Raw genomic sequence first — 25,249 nt, 5'->3', positions numbered from 1 at the left:
GAATTATGCAACATTTTCCCATTATTATTTTCAAAATTCTTCAAGCTCTGTCAAGGGATCATGGCTAAACAGCTATTTTCAAGCAGATTTAAGTCAAAACTGTAACTTGGCCACTGATGACCATTCACTGAATTCTTGGTAAGCAACCACAATGTAGATTTGGCCTTCTGTTGTAGGTTATTATCCTGCTGAAAGGTGAATTCCTCTCCCAGTGTCTGTGTAAAGCAGATTGAAGCAGGTTTCCCTCTAGGATTTTGCCTGTGCTTAGCTCCACCCTATTTATTTTTATCCGGAAAAACTCCCCTGTCTTTGCTGATGTCAAGTACACCCATTCCATGGTGCATCTACCACCTTGAAAATAAAGAGGCAGTTACTCACTGATGTATTGTGTTGGATTTGCCCCATACATAAAGCTTTGTATTTACACAAAAAGTGTATTGCTTTGCCGTGGGTTTTTTTCAGCGTTACTTTATTGCCTTGTTGCATGTTTTGGAGTATTTGTATTCTGTATATTTGTATTCTTCTTTTCACTCTGTCATTTAAGTCATTATTGTGAAGTCAGTACAATGTTGTGGCACCATCCTCAGTTTTATCCCATCACACCCATTGAACTCTGTAGCTGTTTTAAAATCATGGTGATATCCTTCAGCTGTTTCATTCCTGTCCTGCAGCTCAGTTCAGAAGGACTACTGTATCTTTGATGTGTCTGGGTGGTTTAATACATAATCGACAGCATAATTATTAACTTGCCCATGCTTAAACAGATATTCAATGTCTGATTTGTTATTGTTACCCATCTACCAATCACAGCCCTTCTTTATGAGCCTTTCGAAAGGCTTACTGGTCTTTGTAGTTGAATCTGTGCCTGAAATACAATGCTTGACTGAGGGACCTTACAGATGTTGTATGCATGGGGAAGAAAGGAAGGGGTAGTCGTTTAAAAATCATGCCAACCGGGAGTCCAAATTTTACTCCTGAACTCATTAAGGCTTACCTAAACAATGGGGGTGAATACTTATGCAACACCTATATGTAGTTATATAATTTTGATTAATTTGTAAAAATGTGTAGAATTGTATTTTTTTGTGTAGATCAATGAAAAACATCACTAATCTATTTCAATCCCACTTTGTAATGCAACATAAAAAATTGTTTTAATGAAAAAGACTACAAATTGCAAGAACAGTTCACTCGGGAGTCAGATGTTGACAGAATGTGTAATTTAGTCTATTAAACACAAAAACTATGTTTCAAGTGAGTATTAGGCAGTTCTGATGATGAAAAAGAAAGGAAATACTTGCCGATTGTCTTTTCTTTCCGCAAAAAAAGTACTGTGTAGTTCCAGTAGTTAAGTACACCGCTAACATGGCAGAAAAGTAAATAACTATTGAAAACACTAACAAGATTTGAATGTAGGTAAACTACCACCAAGTTACTACAAAATGTACAGTGCCTTGCAAAAGTATTCATCCCCCTTGGCGTTTTTCCTATTTTCTGCATTACAACCTGTAATTTAAATGGATTTTTATTTGAATTTCATGTAATGGACATACACAAAATAGTCCAAATTGGTGAAGTGACATTCTATAAATTCTAAAAAAGAAATAACGGAAAGGTGGTGCGTGCATATGTATTCACCCCTTTGCTATGAAGCCCCTAAATAAGATCTGGTGCAACCAATTACCTTCAGAAGTCACATAATTAGTTAAATAAAGTCCACTCCACCTGTGTGCAATCTAAGTGTCACATGATCTCAGTATATATACACCTGTTCTGAAAGGCCCCAGAGTCTGCAACACCACTAAGCAAGGGGAAACACCAAGCAAGTGGCACCATGAAGACCAAAGAGCTTTCCAAACAGGTCAGGGACAAAGTTGTGGAGAAGTACAGATCAGGGTTGGGTTATAAAAAAATATCAGAAACTTTGAACATCCCAAAGAGCACCATTAAATCGTAAAAAAAAATTGAAAGAATATGGCACCACAACAAACCTGCCAAGAGAGGGCTGCCCACCAAAACTGAATAGTTATGCACGCTCAAGTTTTCTGTTTTTTTGTCTTATTTCTTGTTTGTTTCACAAGAAAAAATATGTTGCATCTTCTAAGTGGTAGGCATGTTGTGTAAATCAAATGATACAAACCCCCCAAAAATCCATTTTAATTCCAGGTTGTGAGGCAACAAAAGAGGAAAAATGCCAAGGGGGTGAATACTTTCACTAGCCACTGTAGTTCAATTACTAGTTTAACTACATGTAGTTCACTACTCCCACCACTGATTCTGAAACACTTGTCCACATACAGGAAATATCTACAGTAAATTATCTACATTCAGGGACTAATCTTTCTTTAAGTTTTATCTGAAGCAGAATAAACTTCAAAGACATGAGTTGATCTTGCAGTCAGTCACACGCACACGCACAGAAACAGCAGCCATAACCTGGGGTCTGCAATCTGTGGTTCTGTGCGGCTCTTCAACTGCCCTGTTGTGACTCCATGGCAATCAATAATGGGTCATTCAAACTGCGTGAGGCATCAGCTCAGAACAAAGATTCTCTGTTTATTGACACAAATCATTAACTATCTCATCTCAGGTACAACACACGTCCAGCAAAAGCACAAAAAGAGTGAAAAGCCATTGTCCTCTGCAAGAGGATTTACATTTAAACAGCATAATCCTTTGCTAGGTGGGTGGGAGGGGAGATATACATTTAATAGCATTACCCTCGACTAAGAGGGATACTTCAAACAATAGGCTGATGATGATTCAGTTGAAGCCATAGGACTGAGCCCAGGTCTCCAGGATACATTACGTGGTACATTCTATTGTTTTCTATTCTTCTGAAATATATAAGCTGGATATGAGCTAGGGTTCTCCTACGCACGTTCCAAGTAAACACAGACAGAGAAGCAAAGCCGGTGCCAACAGTTAGGGGGTGATACAAGAACATTACCCCCCCCAAAAAAAAATCTGAATGGAAGAAGAAAAAAACATTCTAAAAACAAACAAGTGAAAAAGCAAACAGCATTGCAACTCCCCTCCCCCGAAATCCCAAAGGTAACTACACTAACCCTTTACCCCGCCCCATCCCCCTCTTTTATAGGTATAGCATCATACAGCAAAACGACGTTCAGAAGGTAGCAGACCAGAGTGGTAAAAAACACTCATGCAAATCAAGGCTGTTTTACACGGAGTCACAAACACAGGAAAGTCTTCAACCGGGATTCAATCCAATAGGCGTGTCTTAGCGCAGTAGACAATTTGGCTTTTAAAGGCAAAGTTCGCGGAGATCGCGCCTACGTAAACACTGCAGATGTTGGCTCAATCAATGTACCTTTAAATGTCAAGTGCGCTACTACACGGCTTTGATTGAATCCCAACCTTCTTCTTGTACAGTACAACAGTTCGCCCCAACAGTCAGTGCCTTCAGGGACCGTATTCAAACATCCATGAGAATACCTGGGCCTGTATTCACCAAGAGTCTCAGGGTAGGAGTGCTGATCTTGGATAAGATTTGCCCTTCAAACATAACACATAAAAGAGGGGACCTGATCTGAGACTCTTGGTGAGTAAAGGCCCAGGTCTTCTCATGTATGTTGATGTTGTTGTTGCTTACTTGTTTACAGACTTCTTTATTTTCTACTGAACGGATAAAAATGATATGTGTGTGACAGACTGTGGTCATAGGCTCCGTGGTCTTCTGGACATAATATCCTGGTTCTTCCCATGGTTCTCCAAATAATGTCCTAGTTCTAACCGTTTGACCAGGTTCTCCTCGGTTTTCCCCTTATCTGTTCGAGGGGCGAGGTTCTCCCTCTCTAGCTGAGGGTCCAGGTTGGCAAACAGTTAATAACCAATCCCATAGTCTTTTGCTAGGACCTCCCTGACCCTGAGATAAGTCCAGGAGGGAGGAAGGAGAAGGGAGGAGGGAGTTACAGTACTTCCAGAGACAGAAACAGAGCCACAAAGACAATCTTCTACGATGGTTACTATTCATTATTAAAAAAGGCATGATGTTTTTTTGGCATTTGTTCTTTTCAGTCCAATATATCATTTTGAACTCTAAATGTATCATGTTCCCTTTCTTTTTAGCAAACAGTTATCTTTTTAATTCCAATAGATAGTACACATTCATCTACGTTGCAGTTCCATTCACATTTAATCTAATCTCTCTTAGTACAGTCTTACGATATACTATATATGATGCTCTTTCCATAAAGTATTTCTCTCATAGATATATGTTCATATATAGGATGATCTCTCTCTCTCTATTGTGTATATAGCATATTGTATATAGTCCTGTCTCTGTGGTTACAGTTCCTGTGAGCTGATGACGTGGAACAGTGTGACGTTGTATAGAACCTGGTGTCCGTTGTTCCAGGCGTAGAGCGCACGGTCCCGAGGGTTGTAGTCAAGCATGGAGATATGGGAGTACTTGTTCTGGAAGGCGATGTCTATGTACTCGTATGTGGAGGAGTTAGTGCTATAGGCGTAGTACACCTTAGTCCCTCCAGAGTAACCATTGGTAACATAGAGAGTACCACAGATCATGAAGGCTTCACCGGCGCTCCTCTTGGGGTGGTTGGTGGTCCAGCTCTTGATGATCTGAAGCGTGCTGGGATTCAGCTTGCTGATCACGATGTTTCCCGCATTCTGATTGGTGGCGTAGACGGCCCAGAGCCCGCCCTCGTCCACCATGAGGTCGATGTCAGAGTGGCCGCCCCAGGCGTAGTGATACATGTTGTTGAAGCCAGCGTTGTCCAGCTGCCGGGACTTACTGATGGCGGAGGTCTTGAAGTCAAACTTGATGATGACATGGCTCTGAAACTTGTTGAAGTAGATGGAGCCATTGTAGACCACCTGACCCGTCCCGGACCACGGGTGCGGGAGGCGGTGAGACGTGAAGTTGTCCGTCGTCATGAAGTCCGCCATGGACTTGTACTCCCGCACGAAGCGGTTGTTGTGGTAACCATCCATGTACCACACCTAACAGACAGAACAGATAAGAAGGAAGAACAGAGGAAACATTAACAGTCAGAAGCAACTCTATAACACAAACAAGATAAAACACACCCTGCAGTCGTTTTAAAACCCTCATATCAAACTCCTCGGTGCACCATTACGTAGATGGTAGCCATATACATGTGGATCTCAGAAAGCCTCATTAAATCGGAGGCTCGGCTCAGAGCGGAGCGGGGAGCAATGTTCCTGCCTCCTGATGGAGCAGACCAAGCTGAGATTCTGCCTGCTGCTTCGGAATACAGACAGTCAGGAATGACAGGCAGCTGCAGGTGGAGGGAGGCCAAGATCGGGGATGAGCACCACAGGGATAATGCGGATCATTCCAGATAAAAGGCTAGTCTCAGCTGCCTTCTCCCTGTGGTTTTGGTTGTGGCATTAAGGAAGGCGCTTCCGGAGCACCAGCTTGGACCACTTCCCCCTCCCTCCCTCCCTCCCTCCTCCAAGCTCTTACACACCTCAACACCCACCCCCCCCACCCCCACCCCTGTGAACTATGAGTTTCAGGTCACTGTATAAAGCCTTTTGATATATGTAATGATTCAATCATAATGTTAAGATTAGCTTAGAAACTCACTTGGTGAAGGCCACTGGACTGAAAATGAACTAATTCAACAACCATGTCTCTGTCACTAACAAATACAGTGGGGGAAAAAAAGTATTTAGTCAGCCACCAATTGTGCATGTTCTCCCACTTAAAAAGATGAGAGAGGCCTGTAATTTTCATCATAGGTACACGTCAACTATGACAGACAAAATGAGAAAAAAAATCCAGAAAATCACATTGTAGGATTTTTTATGAATTTATTTGCAAATTATGGTGGAAAATAAGTATTTGGTCAACAACAAAAGTTTCTCAATACTTTGTTATATACCCTTTGTTGACAATGACACAGGTCAAACGTTTTCTGTAAGTATTCACAAGGTTTTCACACACTGTTGCTGGTATTTTGGCCCATTCCTCCATGCAGATCTCCTCTAGAGCAGTGATGTTTTGGGGCTGTCGCTGGGCAACACAGACTTTCAACTCCCTCCAAAGATTTTCTATGGGGTTGAGATCTGGAGACTGGCTAGGCCACTCCAGGACCTTGAAATGCTTCTTACGAAGCCACTCCTTCGTTGCCCGGGCGGTGTGTTTGGGATCATTGTCATGCTGAAAGACCCAGCCACGTTTTATCTTCAATGCCCTTGCTGATGGAAGGAGGTTTTCACTCAATATCTCACGATACATGGCCCCATTCATTCTTTCCTTTACACGGATCAGTCGTCCTGGTCCCTTTGCAGAAAAACAGCCCCAACGCATGATGTTTCCACCCCCATGCTTCACAGTAGGTATGGTGTTCTTTGGATGCAACTCAGCATTCTTTGTCCTCCAAACACGACGAGTTGAGTTTTTACCAAAAAGTTATATTTTGGTTTCATCTGACCATATGACATTCTCCCAATCCTCTTCTGGATCATCCAAATGCACTCTAGCAAACTTCAGATGGGCCTGGACATGTACTGGCTTAAGCAGGGGGACACGTCTGGCACTGCAGGATTTGAGTCCCTGGTGGCGTAGTGTGTTACTGATGGTAGGCTTTGTTACTTTGGTCCCAGCTCTCTGCAGGCCATTCACTAGGTCCCCCCGTGTGGTTCTGGGATTTTTGCTCACCGTTCTTGTGATCATTTTGGGGTGAGATCTTGCGTGGAGCCCCAGATCGAGGGAGATTATCAGTGATCTTGTATGTCTTCCATTTCCTAATAATTGCTCCCACAGTTGATTTCTTCAAACCAAGCTGCTTATCTATTGCAGATTCAGTCTTCCCAGCCTGGTGCAGGTCTACAATTTTGTTTCTGGTGTCCTTTGACAGCTCTTTGGTCTTGGCCATAGTGGAGTTTGGAGTGTGACTGTTTGAGGTTGTGGACAGGTGTCTTTTATATTGATAACAAGTTCAAACAGGTGCCATTAATACAGGTAACGAGTGGAGAACAGAGGAGCCTCTTAAAGAAGAAGTTACAGGTCTGTGAGAGCCAGAAATCTTGCTTATTTGTAGGTGACCAAATACTTATTTTCCACCATAATTTGCAAATAAAATCATAAAAAATCCTACAATGTGATTTTCTGGATTTTTTTTCTCTCAATTTGTCTGTCATAGTTGACGTGTACCTATGATGAAAATTACAGGCCTCTCTCATCTTTTTAAGTGGGAGAACTTGCACAATTGGTGGCTGACTAAATACTTTTTTTTGGTAACTCTACAATTCAATCGAAAAGGCAAGGCACACTGGGAAATTATAATTAAAACTATAATTTTGTAAATGCATTTGGTGTGTCATCATAGTGGTATCTGACTTGTGGTCAGACTCGCTCAGGTGGAACAAACTTAAAATTGCAGCTTTTTTCAATGCTGATTTGAATATCATTGAGAAAACAAAAAAGTGTCCAAATATATTTTTTATCGCAAACAACCTTTCTGAATTTAAAAGTAATCCTAGAAGTAATCATCTAGTTTTTCAAAGTATCTGTAATCTGATTAAAATATTTTTGCTGGTAACGGAACGGATTACAGTTATAGTCTTTGTAATCTGTTGCATGATTGACGATTACATGTAATCCGTTACTCCCTAATCCTAAACGTTACACAGACAAACCAAGGGTAAAAAGCAATAGCTAGGATACCCACATATGACTTAATAATGTAACGTACAAATCAAATTCATGTACACATGATTAAGACAATGAAAGAATCGTGTGTATGTTTTAAAAAAAACATCTTGGCTGACATACTGTATAAAAATCTTTGCTGACACCCTCCCTTCATTAGTGACCTAGCTGTCTGGGCTCAGGTGTAAACCACACAGATGTATCCTCTGCATTTGCATTTTTATGTGTTTTAGTAATGAAAGCCTCGCCTTTTAATTTTTTCAACAGACCGACTGACTGACAGAAAGGTGTGTGGGTTTGTCAGGGCTTTTAACAGCCTAGCCACTTCAACTCAGCGCCATTAGTGATGTCATCTGAGTGAGGGTAATGAAGTGTGTGTGTGTGTTTTTGGTTTTACTATCCTTGTGGAGATCAGAAGTCCTCACAAGGATAGTAAAACAAGGAAAAGCCGGAAAAGTGGGGACATTTCGCCTGTCCCAAGGAAAAAGGCTATTTTAGGGTTAGGTTTAGGGTTAGGGGTTAGGGAAAATAGGCTTGAATGGGAATAAATTGTTTGGTCCCCACAAGGATAGTAAAACAAACGTGTGTGTGTGTGTGTGATCTGAGTGAGGGTAATGCAATGTCAAGCACTTCAAATCAAATCACATTTTATTGGTCACATACACGTGTTTAGCTGATGTTATTGCGGGTGTAGCGAAATGCTTGTGCTTCTAGCTCCGACAGTGCAGTAATATCTAACAATTTCACAACATATACCCAATACACACAAATCTAAGTAAGGAATGAATTAAGAATATATACATACATGGATGAGCTATGTCAGAGCAGCATGGACTAAGATACAGTAGAATAGTATTGAATACAGTATATACATATTTGAGATGAGTAATGCAAGATATGTAAACATTAAAGTGACTAAGATACCGTAGAATAGTATAGAATACAGTATATACATATGAGATGAGTAATGCAAGATATGTAAACTTTATTAAAGTGGCTAGTATTCAATTTCTTAAAGTGGCCAGTGATTTATAGTCTATGTCTATAGGCAGCAGCCTCTAATGTGCTAATGATGGCTGTTTAACAGTCTGATGGCCTTGAGATAGAAGCTGTTTTTCAGTCTCTCGGTCCCAGCTTTGATGCACTGACCCCGCCTTCTGGATGATAGTGGGGTGAACAGGCAGTGGCTCAGGTGGTTGATGTCCTTTATGATCTTTATGGGCTTCCTGTGACATTTCAGTTTGTCAGTGATGTGTACGCCAAGGAACTTGAACCTTTCCACCTTCTCCACTGTGGTCCCGTCGATGTGGATAGGGGGGTGCACCCTCTACTGTTTCCTGAAGTCCACGATCATCTCCTTTGTTTTGTTGACGTTGAGTGAGAGGTTATTTTCCTGGCACGACACTCCCAGAGCCCTCAACTCCTCTCTGTAGGCTGTCTCGTCATTGTTGGTAATCAAGCCTACTACTGTTGTGTCATCTGCAAACTTGATGGCCACGCAGTCATGGGTGAACAGGGAGTACAGGAGTGGGCTGAGCACGCACCCTTGTGCGGCCCTAGTGTTTAGGATCAGTGAAATGGAGGTGTTGTTTCCTACCTTCACCACCTGGGGTGGCACATCAGGAAGTCCAGACCCAGGGCCTCAAGCTTAATGATGAGCTTGGAGGGTACTATGGTGTTGAATGCTGATCTTCCAGTAGAAACAGGACTAAAACACAGTACGCATAAGTATTCAGACCCTTTGCTATGAGACTCAAAATTGAGTTCAGTTGCATCCTGTTTCCATTGATCATCCTTCAGATGTTTCTACAACTTGTTTGGAGTCCACCTGTGGTAAATTCAATTGATTGGCCATGATTTGGAAAGGCACACACCTGTCTATATAAGGTCCCACAGTTGACAGTGCATGTCAGAGCAAAAACCAAGCCGTGAGGTCGAAGGAATTGTCCATAGAGCTCCGAGACAGGATTGTGTCGAGGCACAGATCTGGGGAAGGATACCAAAAAAATTCTGCAGCATTGAAGGTCCCCAAGAACACAGTGGCCTCCATCATTCTTAAATGGAAGTTTGTAACCACCAAGAATCTTCCTAGAGCTGGCCGCCCGGCCAAACTGAGCAATCGGGGGAGAAGGGCCTTGGTCAGGGAGGTGACCAAGAACCCGATGGACACTCTGACAGAGCTCCAGAGTTCCTCTGAGGAGATGGGAGAACCTTCCAGAAGGACAACCATCTCTGCAGCACTCCACTAATCAGGCCTTTATGGTAGAGTGGCCAGACGGAAGCCACTCCTCAGTAAAAGGCACATGACAGCCCGCTTGGAGTTTGCCAAAAGGCACCAAAAGACTCTCAGACCATGAGAAACAAGATTCTCTGGTCTGATGAAACCAAGATTGAACTCTTTGTCCTAAATGCCAAGCATTACATCTGGAGGAAACCTGGCACCATCCCTATGGTGTAGCATAGTGGTGGCAGCATCATGCTGTGGGGATGTTTTTCAGCAGCAGGGACTGGGAGACTAGCAAAGATGAACTGAGCAAAGTACAGAGAGATCCTTAATGAAAACCTGCTCCAGAGCGCTCAGGGCCTCAGACTGGGGCGAAGGTTCACCTTTCAACAGGACAACGACCCTAAGCACACAGCCAAGACAACGTAGGAGTGGCTTCGGGACAAGTCTCTGAATGTCTTTGAGTGACCCAGCCAGAGCACAGACTTGAACCGGATCTAACATCTCTGGAGAGACCTGAAAATAGCTGTGCAGCAACGCTCCGCATCCAACCTGACAGAGCTTGAGAGGATCTGCAGAGAAGAATGGGAGAAACTCCCCAAATACAGGTGTGCCAAGCTTGTAGCGTCATACCCAAGAAGACTCAAGGCTGTAATCGCTGCCAAAGGTGCATCAACAAAGTACTGAGTAAAGGGTCTGAATACTTATGTAAATATGATATTTCCGGGGGGTTTTCTTCATAAATTAGCAGAAATGTCTAAAAACCTGCTTTTGCTTTGTCATTATGGGGTATTGTGTGTAGCTAGATGAGGGAAAATTAATTAATCAATTTTAGAATAAGGCTGTAACCTAACAAAATGTGGAAAAAGTCAAGGGGTCTGAATACTTTCCGAAGGCACTGTATACTGTGCGTGTGTGTGTGTGTCTCTGTGTGTGTGTGCATGTGTTTGTGTGTGTGTGTGTGTCTCAGCCAGTGTTGTGTTCGAGACCACCTAAAGTAAAACTGATTCAAGACCAGAGCAAATTGAGTCCGAGTCAAGACCAAGATCGGAGGGGGGGCGAGACCGAGGCCAGACCGAGACCGGGAGGGGGACAAGAGGTGCGAGACTGAGTCAAGACCGAGACCAGATCAATGCGAGTCCAATTCAAGACCATGATTGTAATTTTGTCACATCACCACATAATAAGAGTTAAAAATATCCAGTATTTCTGTGTTCATATTTCAGAAGAACATATGGATTCTTTAGACATTCAGAATAGTGAAAAGATGCATGCTGAGGGAATATAAAGCCACCCTACAAATTACTACTAACCCAAACACAGTGGGGAACAATGGGCCTTCTACACCTTCAGAGAAGGGCTAATGATTTATAAATTAATGATTATAATAATATAATAATAATGATAATTATAATATTATTTTAAATAATGCTCTGATTTAATCTCCTTAGTTTTTGTTGGGGTTAACACGTTTGCTCTCTGGGGAGATAAATCTAGCTAGCTAAGTCAGCCATTGGCTAAGCCGTCAGAAGCTAGATAAAGGCATCTGCCATTCAACTATATTAGGGCAAAACATTTTAAGTGACAGCGGAATCAAGCAATCACATTTTGACTTAATGGGTGGGACCGTTTTTACAAAAACATATGGAAACTTTTGTGAAAATTAGTTTTGATAATTAATAGACACTGCAGTAAATAAAACCAAATAAAAACATCTGTCTTGTCCAGGACCGGAGTCTACACAGACCGGTGCACTATAGCCAATCAGAGCTATAGTAGGCCTTTATACAAACAAGCCATTTGCCACAAGGGCCTGCCATCATTCACTTTGAACTGGACTGTGTGTTTACAGGCAGTTACAACAACGTGACTTTAGATCATTAGAATGCATTCTCCAAAAGCCACAAAATACACCTGAATGAACTTCTGCAAATACTGTATGCAGTGGTGGAAAAAGTACCCAATTGTCATACTTGAGTAAAAGTAAAAATACCTTAATAGAAAACGGTTTTAATTATACTTAAGTCTCAAAAGTAAAAGTAAAAGTATAAATTATTTAAAATTCCTTATATTAAGCAAACCAGATGGCACCATTTTCTTTTTTCTTTTTTTACGGATAGCCAGGGGCACACTCCAACACTCAGACATCATTTATAAAACCAAGCATGTGTTTAGTGAGTATGCCAGATCAAAGGCAGTAGGGGTGACAAGGGATGTTCTCTTGATAAGTGTGTGAAACAGACAATTTTCCTGTCCTGCTAAGCATTCAAAAGGTATCGAGTACTTTTGGGAAAATATATGAAGTAAAAGTACATTATTTTCTTTAGGAATGTAGTTGAAGTTAAAGTAAAAGTTGTCAAAAATATAAATAGTAAAGTAAAGTACATATACCCCAAAAAACTATTTAAGTAGTACTTTCAAGTATTTTTACTTAAGTACTTTACACCACTGACTGTATGTAAACACCACGGGAGTCCTCTAACATTTGGGAACTTTACAGTTCTATTGATCAAACAACCATGAAAAGGTAGGCTCTCTCTCCGTCAGTTATGCACATCAACAACAACAAGATCAACAACTATTGCTAGCCAGAGCAAGATGAGCTAAAAACCTAATGAAGGAACATTTGATAAACGCTCAAACTTTTTCAGCTAGTTGGCTGTCAAAATTGCAGTGGGTGGGCCTCTGTCGACCCAGGCCCATCCATGTCTACGCCCCTGATAAAAACAGTGCATGATGACAATTGCGCATCACAAATAGCCTACTAACCAACACTTCGGACTAAACTTGTTCAATACGTGGTTTGCAAACCCATTGTTGCATTACTTTGCATTTACTGGTTGATATCATAGGTTGAAACGTCTTTCCTACCCTACCGGCTACCGATGTCATTCTTCTGGGAGCTGCTCCATGCCAAAACCAGTTGAGAGCTGCACACTCTTGCTGCCTGTAGATGATATTCTGCTGAAACTAGGCTATATGTGCGGCGAGCATATTCATATATTTCACGTGCTTTGTGATTGTGTAGGCTACTTTGTGCATGATTTCTCTATTGTACTACATAATTGATAAATTGTATACCTCCACTACACTACTTTGATACGCATCAGTGGGGATTAAGAAGTGAGTATATGCAATGCCCACTGAAAAAAAACATGAGTGCGCTGGTATTACGGTTGCTGTCCTTTCAGAATCACAAACCTGTCACACACTGAAGGCCTACAGGTTCGCCACTGCATAAACATGTCTATAATAGATATATAGGCTGTTAAGATATGAATGTATATATTTGGCCTGGAGAAGTGGTTTTATGCACTGACTGAATGGAAGCTGATAATTATGAGTTTTTTTACTCTGCTGGTCTCGGCTGGTCCCAGGAAGAAATTACGAGTCTTCACTGTCCGAGACCGGTGTAATTCTCCTGTCCTATCTGGTGTCCTGTGTTAATGTAAGTATGCTCCCTCTAATTCTCACTCTCGGACGTGCTACCTTGTCCCGTACCTGCTGTTTTCGACTCTCCCTCTCTCTCTCTCTACCGCACCTGCTGTCTTGACCTCTGAATGCTCGGCTATGAAAAGCCAACTGACATTTACTCCTGAGGTGCTGACCTGTTGCACCCTCTACAACCACTGTGATTAATATTTGACCATGCTGGTCATCTATGAAGGTTTGAACATCTTGAAGAATAATCTGGATTTAATGGCCATGTACTCTTATAATCTCCACCTGGCAGAGCCAGATGAGGACTGGCTACCCCTCAGAGCCTGGTTCCTCTTTAGGTTTCTTCCTAGGTTTCTGCCTTTCTAAGGAGCTTTTCCAAGCCACTGTGTTTCTACATCTGCATTGCTGGCTGTTTGGGGTTTTAGGCTGGGTCTCTGTATAAATACTTTGTGGCATCTGCTGATGTAAAAAGGGCTTTATAAAAAAATGTGATTCATTGTCTGTGTCTTACCCGTGTATCTCCCTCCGGCGCTGCAGGGTCGGTCATCCAGGATCCGAATCTGGATCCAGACGTCTTGATGGTGACAGGATCACTGATACCCGTCAACTTCCCACATGCTGTGAAGGAATAACGAACATAGAAATACCTCTCATAGATACATATACTTCTCATAGATTCAGCATTCAAGGGCACATCTGTATGATTTATATTGTCTAGCGTGCTGTAATAAAGAAAGCATCTTGTACTTGCACATAATAGCATAATTTACAAAACATTCACTTGTAGCCTTCATTCACAAAAGGAGAATGGAATGTGTGTGTTTTATTGCTGTGTGTGTCTATGTTCGTTCCTCCATCTGTCTGTCATCCTGAGAGAATAGAGGTAATGGTCTTTGGTATTCTGTGCTTATGTTTGTGTCTGTGATTTAATTGTTATTCCAGTTGTGTAGGATTGTGCTGTTGCTCCTGCTTCTATTTGTTCTAAACTGTGTGAGCTGAGCATATTGTTAATTAGGCTTGATTGAGGTGTTAATATGAAGTTGACATATCTAGCGCTGAATGCTCGGCTGTGCCTCCCTCCCTGATGACAGCCAGGTAGTTGGACTAATGGGCTGTTTCCTTTAAACAGATGGGGAACAACCTCGTTCCAGTGGTTAGATCTTAATGTTAACTAAAGAGCAAACAGCTCAAACACACTGAGATTATGGTTCATTCATTTGAAAGGCAATATTTTGTTAAATGGATTTAACGCTTTGTTTGATGAATTGAAGGTGAATTAGATCATTTTTGATGAGTTTATTTATATCACTGAACTTGTTTAGTATGCTAATGGAAAACAATATACAGTGGGGGGAAAAAGTATTTAGTCAGCCACCAATTGTGCAAGTTCTCCCACTTAAAAAGATGAGAGAGGCCTGTAATTTTCATCATAGGTACACGTCAACTATGACAGACAAAATCCAGAAAATCACATTGTAGGATTTTTAATGAATTTCTTTGCAAATTATGGTGGAAAATAAGTATTTGGTCAATAACAAAAGTTTCTCAATACTTTGTTATATACCCTTTGTTGGCAATGACACAGGTCAAACATTTTCTGTAAGTCTTCACAAGGTTTTCACACACTGTTGCTGGTATTTTGGCCCATTCCTCCATGCAGATCTCCTCTAGAGCAGTGATGTTTTGGGGCTGTCGCTGGGCAACACGGACTTTCAACTCCCTCCAAAGATTTTCTATGGGGTTGAGATCTGGAGACTGGCTAGGCCACTCCAGGACCTTGAAATGCTTCTTACGAAGCCACTCCTTCGTTGCCCAGGCGGTGTGTTTGGGATCATTGTCATGCTGAAAGACCCAGCCACGTTTCATCTTCAATGCCCTTGCTGATGGAAGGAGGTTTTCACTCAATATCTCACGATACATGGCCCCATTCATTCTTTCCTTTACACGGATCAGTCGTCCTGGTCCCTTTGCAGAAAAACAGCCCCAAAGCATGATGTTTCCACCCCCATGCTTCACAGTAGGTATGGTGTTATTTGGATGCAACTCAGCATTCTTTGTCCTCCAAACACGACGAGTTGAGTTTTTACCAAAAAGTTCTATTTTGGTTTCATCTGACCATATGACATTCTCCCAATCCTCTTCTGGATCATCCAATTGCACTCTAGCAAACTTCAGATGGGCCTGGACATGTACTGGCTTAAGCAGGGGGTCACGTCTTGCACTGCAGGATTTGAGTCCCTGGCGGCGTAGTGTGTTACTGATGGTAGGCTTTGTTACTTTGGTCCCAGCTCTCTGCAGGTCATTCACTAGGTCCCCCCGTGTGGTTCTGGGATTTTTGCTCACCGTTCTTGTGATCATTTTGACCCCACGGGGTGAGATCTTGCGTGGAGCCCCAGATCGAGGGAGATTATCAGTGGTCTTGTATGTCTTCCATTTCCTAATAATTGCTCCCACAGTTGATTTCTTCAAACCAAGCTGCTTATCTATTGCAGATTCAGTCTTCCCAGCCTGGTGCAGGTCTACAATTTTGTTTCTGTTGTCCTTTGACAGATCTTTGGTCTTGGCCATAGTGGAGTTTGGAGTGTGACTGTTTGAGGTTGTGGACAGTTGTCTTTTATACTGATAACAAGTTCAAACAGGTGCCATTAATACAGGTAATGAGTGGAGGACAGAGGAGCCTCTTAAAGAATAAGTTACAGGTCTGTGAGAGCCAGAAATCCTGCTTGTTTGTAGGTGACCAAATACTTATTTTCCACCATAATTTGCAAATAAATTCATTAAAAATCCTACAATGTGATTTTCTGGATTTTTTAAAATCATTTTGTCTGTCATAGTTGACGTGTACCTATGATGAAAATTACAGGCCTCTCTCATTTTTTTAAGTGGGAGAACTTGCACAATTGGTGGCTGACTAAATACTTTTTTTCCCCACTGTATATAACAATTTAAAAGGTCTAATTATCTCTCTATGCTTCTCTCTCTCTCTCTCTATGCTTCTCTCTCTCTATGCTTCTTCTCTCTATGCTTCTCTCTCTCTATGCTTCTCTCTCTCTGTGCTTCTCTCTCTATGCTTCTCTCTCTATGCTTCTCTCTCTATGCTTCTCTCTCTATGCTTCTCTCTCTCTATGCTTCTCTCTCTATGCTTCTCTCTCTATATGCTTCTCTCTCTCTATGCGTCTCTCTCTCTATGCTTCTCTCTCTATGCTTCTCTCTCTTTGCTTCTCTCTCTTTATGCTTCTCTCCCTATGCTTCTCTCTCCCTATGCTTCTCTCTCTCTATGCTTCTCTCTTTATGCGTCTCTCTCTATGCGTCTCTCTCTCTATGCCTCACTCTCTATGCTTCTCTCTCTCTATGCTTCTCTCTCTATGCTTCTCTCTATTCCTTTATCCCGCTCGCTCCCTCCTTCTCCAATTCTCTGTCTGGCACTAAAGTGGTTGTGAAATGCAGTTATGTGATGGAGTCATAGAATCCAGATTAGATTTTTGCTCCTTCTTTTCCTTTCACCACCCTCAGTCTCTCTCACATGTCCATCTTCACCCCTCACAATTTCTATGACAACTGTATTCCTTTTTCACAGTCACACTTTGAAAACATCTGCAGCAGCGAGACAAACACAACATCACATGTGCAAACAAGCACCAATACTAGCAGCCCCTTACATAATACTTTGGTGGGAGTACCAGACTATAGTAATAATCTTTAGATCAACACCATTATCCCAGAAACCATAGACCCACTCCAATTTGCATACCGCCCCAACAGATCCACAGATGATGCAATCTCTATTGCGCTCCACACTGCCCTTTCACACCTGGACAAAAGGAACACCTATGTGAGAATGCTATTCATTGACTACAGCTCAGCGTTCATCACCATAGTGCCCTGAAACCTCATCACTAAGCTAAGGACCCTGGGACTAAACACCTCCCTCTGCAACTGGATCCTGGACTTTCTGACGGGCCGCACCCAGGTGGTAAGAGTAGGTAACAACACGTCTGCCACACTGATCCTCAACACGGTGGCCCCTCAGGGGTGCGTGCTTAGTCCCCTCCTGTACTCCCTGTTCACCCATGACTGCATGGCCAGGCATGACTCCAACACCATCATTACGTTTTACGATGACACAACAGTGGTAGGCCTGATCACCGACAACGATAAGACAGCCTATTGGGAGGAGGTCAGAGACATGGCCGTGTGGTGCCAGGACAACCTCTCCCTAAACGTGATCAAGACAAAGGAGATGATTGTGGACTACAGGAAAAAGAAGAGGACCGAGCACACCCCCATTCTCATAGACAGGGCTGTAGTGGAGCAGGTTGAGAGCTTCAAGTTCCTTGGTGTCCACATAACCTACAAACTAACATGGTCCAAGCACACCAAGACAGTCGTGAAGAGGGCAAGACAAAACCTATTCCCCTTAAGGAGACTGAAAATATTTGGTATGGGTCCTCAGATCCTCAAAAGGTTCTACAGCTGTACCATCGAGAGCATCCTGACTGGTTGCGTCACTGCCTGGTATGGCAACTGCTCGGCCTCCGACCGCAAGGCACTACAGAGGGTAGTGCATACGGCCCAGTACATCACTGGGGCCAAGCTTCCTGCCACCCAGGACCTCTATACCAGGCGGTGTCAGAGGAAGGCCCTAAAAATATAGCCTCGCTATTGTTATTTTACTGCTGCTCTTTAATTATTTGTAACTTTTATTTTATTTTTAGGTATTATTTCTTAAAACGGCATTGTTTGTTAAGGGTTTGTAAATAAGCATTTCACTGTAAGGTCTACACCTGTTGTATTCGGCGCATTTGACAAATAACATTTTATTTTATTTGATTACCTTTTGGTCTGGACCTCTGGGAGAGATATGCACATGAGGTCTAATCTAATCCCCTATTGGCCTGAATATGGCTCCAGCCAACCAGACTTAGACTAGGGGAAATCTCATGTAAATCACTACTAGACTATAGAATTGAAATTACCCAAACACCATCAGTCAGACATTGTGGAATGCAATGATGATTTGAGGATGATCAAATCAGTGAATGAATGTGGACACATAAGAGAGGGAACAGCCTGATCCTAGTGTGAAGGGGACAGTGATATTTCAGAGATAGAGAAGACTGGTTTTATTACCTTTAGGTTTTATATACTGAGCTGGGGTCAGAGAGAAGGACTATAGGAGAGAGTAGGAGGATTGTCTACTGAGACATAGAGAGAGAAAGAGAAAGGACAGCAGTGATAAAGTGGAAGATATAGCCATGATGTAATGTATACACTTAGAAAAAAGGGTACCACATGGTTATTCGGCTGTCCCCATAGGATAACCCTTTTTGATTCCAGGTAGAACCCATTTTTGGTTCCAGGTAGAACCCTTTTGGGTTGCATGTAGCACCCTCTGTGGAAAGAGTTCTAGCTGGAACCAAATAGGGTTCTTCAAAGGGTTCTCCTATGGGGGCAGCCGAAGAACCCTTTTAGGTTGTAGATAGAACCTTTTTTTCTAAGAGTGTAAATATAGAGGAGAGAGAGAGAGAGAGAGAGAGAGAGAGAGAGAGAGAGAGAGAGAGAGAGAGAGAGAGAGGGGGAGGGAGGGAAAGAGTGACTGTGTGTTTGAGAGAGAGAATAAGAGAGAAAGGGAGAAGGAGAGTGATGGAGAAAGATGTGTCTGGGGGCTATGTGAAGCAGTGATAGAGAGGGAGATGTAGGTATCTCGGGGCTAGGTGTAGCAGTGAAAGAGAGAGAGCTGTAGGTGCCTGGGGAGCTAAGTGAGATTGCCTTTCTGCTCTATCCATCAGTACGTGATGGTGTCGTTCCACTGCCTGTGATGTCACACACAGGAGTCAGACTTGGGTTCAGATACTATTTAAAATATTACACAAAAAATTGTGTTTGCTTTAGCCTGCATGAAGTGCCAGATGGGCGGGGTTTGCACTTTTGCAACTTGTCTAGCTCAATCAAGCCCAGCTAAAGAATTTGAAATTATATCAAATAGTATTTAAACCCAGGTCTGAAAGGAGCTGCTGCACGTCTCACCCTGTCATGCAGAACGTCACCGGCACAACCAGAGCCAGGAGCACTACAGGGTGATTTATTTATTTGATTATATCCCTGTGAGATGCCATGTCCCTGTGATGGATGGCCATTGTGTCCCCAATGTCACAGCGCTGTTACTCTCTCTACCACAAAACAGCCTGAAGGAAAGGCCTTCAGCAATCCATTCTCGCTATCTCTCGCTCTCCTTCAGCTGTCTCTCTATCTCTATCCATCTGTCTCTCTCTCTATCGCACTCTCTATCTAGCTCTAACTCACCTTCTCTCTCTCTCTCTAGCTCTCTTTCTCTCCCTTTACCTGTCTCCTTCACTATTTATCCTTCACTCTGTCATGCTCACTCATTCCCTATGCCCCTCTCCATCACTCCCTCCTGTCTCTCATTTCCGGAGTCGCTCTCTCTCTGTCAGTCGCTCTATGATTTTGCATTTTTCTTTGTCTCTTATTCTCTCCCCACTCTCTCCCTCTCTCTCCCCCCTCCATTTGCTGTTTTCTGATGCAAACCTAGTTGTTTACCTTGCTCAGGTCAGTCCCAATGAGTATGAGTGTCCTGTGTTTCCTGTGTGAGTGGCTGCATAATGCGTTCAGTGGCTGTGTGTGTGTGAATTCCATTTAGTTCTGTTTTTTTCTGAGCCCAACTCGCTGTTTCTCTAGAGAGAAATCAAATAATTCACGAGAGAGTGGGACGCTGGGCTGAAGGGAGTTATAGTTTTCATTAAGCAAATATTCAACCTAGTTCAGCGTAGAAACATGGTAATTAACTACAATGACCATAATCCATTGCGGCTCGCACAGCGATGGATACACTATTGATGTACATTCTGAGTATTTTCGGTGAGCCGGCTCATTTGGCTTAAAAATTGATGTAAAACAATGAAAAAAATGCAAATCTCCAATGTAAAGCCCAAAAGGTAGGCTACCATTATGTCAGATTGTGAAAAGCGAGTGAAAAAATGTATTTGGGGGGGGCAAATTATTAGATGTTTTTAGGCACTGACAAAATCTGCGTGGACCAGATTGATGCGCTCTCCCTACTCTTTATTGTTTCTGCAGTGAGGATTCACCCTCTTTAGAGAATTATTTTGTAACTTATCTGAAGAAAAACATTGTTTTGAGCTCAAAAAGCAGTAGTAACAGTATGCAAATCAGGGAGCCAAACAACCCATCACTAGGATACACTTTTACGCCTGCTACGTTACATTAGATACACACAGACCGCATGAGAGAAGAAAGTACACAACACAACGAAGAGAGAGCGTGATAGAGACAGTTCGTGAAAGTATGCCTACTACTTTGAAGAACTAGTAAAACGATTTGGTCAGTCAGCTCTGCAGCATACATAGGCAGGCTAGCCTAGCTAAATAAGATGACTAAAGACAGTAGGCCTACAGTTTGGGGAGCAGAGAGAACATTGTCTGGCTGTTTGTCTGCTACTGCCTGAGCAGAGATGAGATGATATACGGTACATTTAATTATTTCATAGTAATTTCCTATTTTTCTATTGATGTCTACCCAATGTGGACCTGACAGAGATAGTGGAATACTTCCAATGTTTTGGAAATTGAATGTTCACTTTTCTGGCTTTGGAATGTCCATTAAAAAGCTGTAAAATCATTTAATGTCATTATTTCGTAACTATACTGGGTGGACTGTCTCCTGCAGTTGTTTCTCTTCATCCTCACAGAACTCTACATAGATAAGAGGCTTTGCATGTGGATTGATCTCGTGTGTGTCCCAAATAGGGGGGGGAGATAGAGAACATGAAATAGAAAATGAGGGAGAGTGTGTATGTTACAGAGAGTAGTGTGTGTGTGTTTAGCATATGTGTGACAGAATACGTTTATGAATAAGTTAATCACACCTCAAATTGGGCATAAGTTGTGCATACAACTCATCTATGTTGTCAATCAAATTCACCTATACCACATTGGCTAATTGGCTAACCAGAGGCTAGATTGAGGCAAACATATGGGATAATGAGTGTAAAATGGGACTAAACAAAGATGGGCCTGTAGAATATTGAGAAACAGGTGTTTTGAAACACCTGTGTGAAAGATACATACAGTCAGGTACATAAGTATTTGGACAGTGACACAATTTGCATCATTTTGGCTCTGTACTCCACCACAATGGATTTGAAAGGAAACAATCAAGATGTGCTTTAAGTGTAGACTTCCATCTTTAATTTAAGGGTTTTGTCAAAATTAGTGTATGAAGCGTGTAGGAATTACAACCATTTTAGACATAGTCCCGCAATTTTAGGAGCTCAAAAGTAATTGGACAAACTAACAATCATAAATTCACTTGTGAGTTTTAATGCTTGGTTGCAAATCCTTTGTAGTGAATGACTGCCTGAACTCTGGAACCCATAGACATCACCAGATGCTGGGTTTCTTCCCTGGTGATGCTCTGCCAGGCCTTTACTGCAGCGGTCTTCAGTTCCTGCTTGTTCTTGTGGCGTTTTGGCTTCAGTTTTGCCTTCAGCAAGTGAAATGTATGCTCAATTGGATTCAGGTCAGGTGATTGACTTGGCCACTGCAGAACATTCCACTTCTTTGCCTTAAAAAAGTTTTGGGTTGCTTTCCAGTATTCCTCGGGTCATTGTCCATCTGCACTGTGAAGCGCCGTCCAATGAGTTTTGAAGCATTTGGCTGAATCTGAGCAGATAATATAGCCCTAAACACTTCAGAATTCATCCTGCTGCTTTCTGTCAGTAGTCACATCAGCAATAAATACAAGGGAACCAGTTCCATTGGCAGCCATAACACTACATTTACATTTTACATTTTAGTCATTTAGCAGACTCTCTTATCCAGAGCGACTTACAGTTAGTGAGTGCATACATTATTTTATTTTAATTTTTTCATACTGGCCCCAGTGTTTTCATACTGGCTACCAACTGAGCTACATCCCTACCGGCCATTCCCTCCCCTACACTGGACGACGCTGGGCCAATTGTGCGCCGCCCCATGGGTCTCCCGGTCGCGGCCGGCTACGACAGAGCCTGGATTCGAACCAGGATCTCTAGTGGCCTTAGACCACTGCGCCACTCGGGAGGCACTACCTCCACCATGCTTCACAGATGAGGTGGTATGCTTCGGATCATGAGCAGTTCCTTCCCTTCTCCATACTCTTCTCCTCCCATCATTCTGGTACAAGTTGATCTTTGTCTCATCTGTCCGTAAGATGTTGTTCCAGAACTCTACAGGCTTTTTTAGATGTTTTTTTGGCAAACTCTAATCTGGACTTCCTGTTTTTGAGGCTTACCAATGGTTTACATCTTGTGGTAAACCCTCTGTATAAACTCTGGTGAAGTCTTCTCTTGATTGTTTACTTTGACACAGATACACCGACCTCCTGGAGTGTATTCTTGATCTGGCCAACTGTTGTGAAGGGGTTTTTCTTCACCAGGGAAATAATTATTCTGTCATCCACCACAGTTGTTTTCCATGGTCTTCCGGGTCTTTTGGTGTTCCTGAGCTCACCAGTGCGTTCTTTCTTTTTAAGAATGTACAAAATAGTTGATTTGGCCACACCTAATGTTTTTGCTATCTCTCTGATGGGTTTGTTTAGATCTTTCAGCCTAATGATGGCTTGCTTCACTGGCAGTGACAGCTCTTTGAACTTCAAATTGAGGGTTAACAGCAACAGATTCCAAATGCAAATGCCACACTTTAAATCAACTCTAGACCTTTTTTCTGCTTACTTGTAAATGAACTAATGAGGGAATAACACACACCAGGCCATGGAACAGCTGAGCAGCCAATTGTCCAATTACTTTTGGTCCCTTAAAAAGGGAGGGACCACATATAAAAAGTGCTGCAATTCCTACACCGTTCACCCGATTTGGATGTAAATACCCTCAAATTAAAGCTGAAAGTCTGCACTTTCAGTTCACATTCAGTATTTAATTTCAACTCCAATATGCTGTGGTAGACAGCTAAAATAATAATAACTTGGTCAATGTCCAAATATTGATGGACCTGACTGCATAATGCATAGATCAAATGTATGTAATAGTATGTCTGCTCATGAGATTTCCAAAGAAGCTAAGGTGTGTTCCAATGAGTTAAAATAAGGATTGTGTGTTTCTTTTAAGGTGTATCAATTGCGTACATTGTATGCCTTGATGTTGAATGTTTCTGAGGTGAGTACTACATGTGCCCGAAGCTCTAACTTTAGTCTAAAACTATAAAGAACTTGTCCATGAACAATATAAATGTGTAAAGGCTGTGTTTACACAGACAGCCAATTCTGATCTTTTGCCCAATTATTGACAAAAGATCTGATCTGATTGGTCAAAAGACCAATTATTGGCAAAATATCTGAATTGGGCTGCCTGTGTAAACGCAGCCATAGCGTGTGAGTGTGTGTCAGAAACTTTCTCAGCCTACCTAATTTTTGCATGCATGCTCGGAGTCTCTCCTCAAGATTTGACACTCTGCTGTGGAGTTCCTCGTAGTCATAGGCTCCCATCTCCTCCTGGAGCTCGCTTAGAACTGACGTCAGATTCTGGACCTCTTCCTTAAACTGCAATACCAATTTGGCATCGGCCTTGTACTCCTCCAACACGGGTATCAACGGCCTAAGCTCCTCCATTTTCACTTTTATGGCCTGAAAGGATTCAAATAAACTGGGTTCAGTGTCATGCTTGGCGACAAAAAAGAAGAAACTCCAAAAAAGTAAAAAAAAAAATGAGAAAACACCTTTCTGGCCCTGACTACTCTAGCCTTCCCTACCCTGACTCTCTGACAATTCACAACTCTGTAACAACACCCTGTTTGATAGTGTTTGTGGGTGTACAATGTTTGTACCTGTGTATGTGTGTGTCTGAGTGAACAAACCCAGTGTGTGTTCCACCGTATCGGCGAGCTAGCAGAGGCTCCATCCTGATGCAGACGAGCCGTTGCGTTAAACACAAGCTCTCAGTACACCAGAAAACAATTGGGAAAGCTCTTTATTGGTCATCATCGTTTAAAATGCAACATCTTTAAAAGTTACATGCTTTTACATGTCACACACAACAAAGTGTTTGGGATTTTATTATCACTAATGTTTATAAGTACGTTGTAGTCTTTAGTAACCAAATATACATAGACAAAAAACTAAAGTAAAAGAACAAATAATAATAATAATAATAATAATAATAATAGTAATAGTAATGTATAATAATAATAATAATAATAATAATAAATTAACAATATTAATCATTGTAAATAACTCAATTTTTACTTTTGAAAAAGCTTTTGTATGGAAAATGTTGTAACAGTAACATGCAGGAAGTGATCAGTGGTAGGCAGATAGGTAGGTAGGCTGGCTGGTTGGGAAAGGCGATAGGTGGAGTTTCTTAGTTGTAGTACTAATGGTGCTAAAGGTAAATCATAAACTGTTTGATGCTCAGTACTGTGGTAGCCCAGTTCAGGTGGAACATGGGATTGACCTGCCCCTTCTTCTCTCTTTACATGTCCTAAAGTTAGCCCTGCAAGCAAGAACATAACACACTGTTGACATCTAGCTCACTAACCTATCTAACAGACACAAAACAACGCACACAGTAATACACACTGGATTAGAGAGTATGTTAAGCAGGCTTTGATTTTGCATTCATGATATGAAGGTGGGGGACATGCATTGGAAATGTAGATACTCCGAAAGGAATGCAGGAGGTGGAAATAGTTGTTTCGAAATTGTCATCGACACTGCTGTTTATGTGGAGATGTATAATATGTCCAAAGATGTACAAAATGTATCTATTTTTCAGAGTGCCAGGAAAGTAACATCAATGTGCAGGTGTAGCTTATGATTATGTGGTTTAAAAGGGGTAGTTGGTTAGCTATGACTTACAGGTGGATCTACTCTCTCATTGATTAGTCAACTCA

The 25,249-nt window shown here is 42.0% G+C and overlaps 1 protein-coding gene across 3 annotated transcripts in view; it reads right to left on the bottom strand.

Moving 5' to 3' along the window:
• Positions 1–2,536: 2,536 nt before the first annotated feature.
• LOC121541485 (noelin) overlaps positions 2,537–25,249 on the bottom strand; it is a 54,144-nt gene continuing 31,431 nt past the window's right edge. For all 3 annotated transcript variants that reach the window (XM_041850522.2, XM_041850520.2, XM_041850523.2), the window contains exons 4-6: positions 23,765–23,984; positions 13,840–13,946; positions 2,537–4,983 (exon numbers count right to left, since the gene is read on the bottom strand). In XM_041850522.2, the coding sequence (XP_041706456.1) occupies positions 4,309–4,983; positions 13,840–13,946; positions 23,765–23,984 (1,002 nt within the window). In that variant the 3' untranslated portion in view covers positions 2,537–4,308. The remainder of the gene's footprint in view (positions 4,984–13,839; positions 13,947–23,764; positions 23,985–25,249) is intronic.

Source organism: Coregonus clupeaformis, chromosome 27 (genome assembly GCF_020615455.1).
Source record: "Coregonus clupeaformis isolate EN_2021a chromosome 27, ASM2061545v1, whole genome shotgun sequence".
Lineage (NCBI taxonomy): Eukaryota > Metazoa > Chordata > Actinopteri > Salmoniformes > Salmonidae > Coregonus > Coregonus clupeaformis.
Note: the sequence above shows the minus strand (reverse complement) of the source record. Positions and strands in the feature narration are given on the sequence as shown.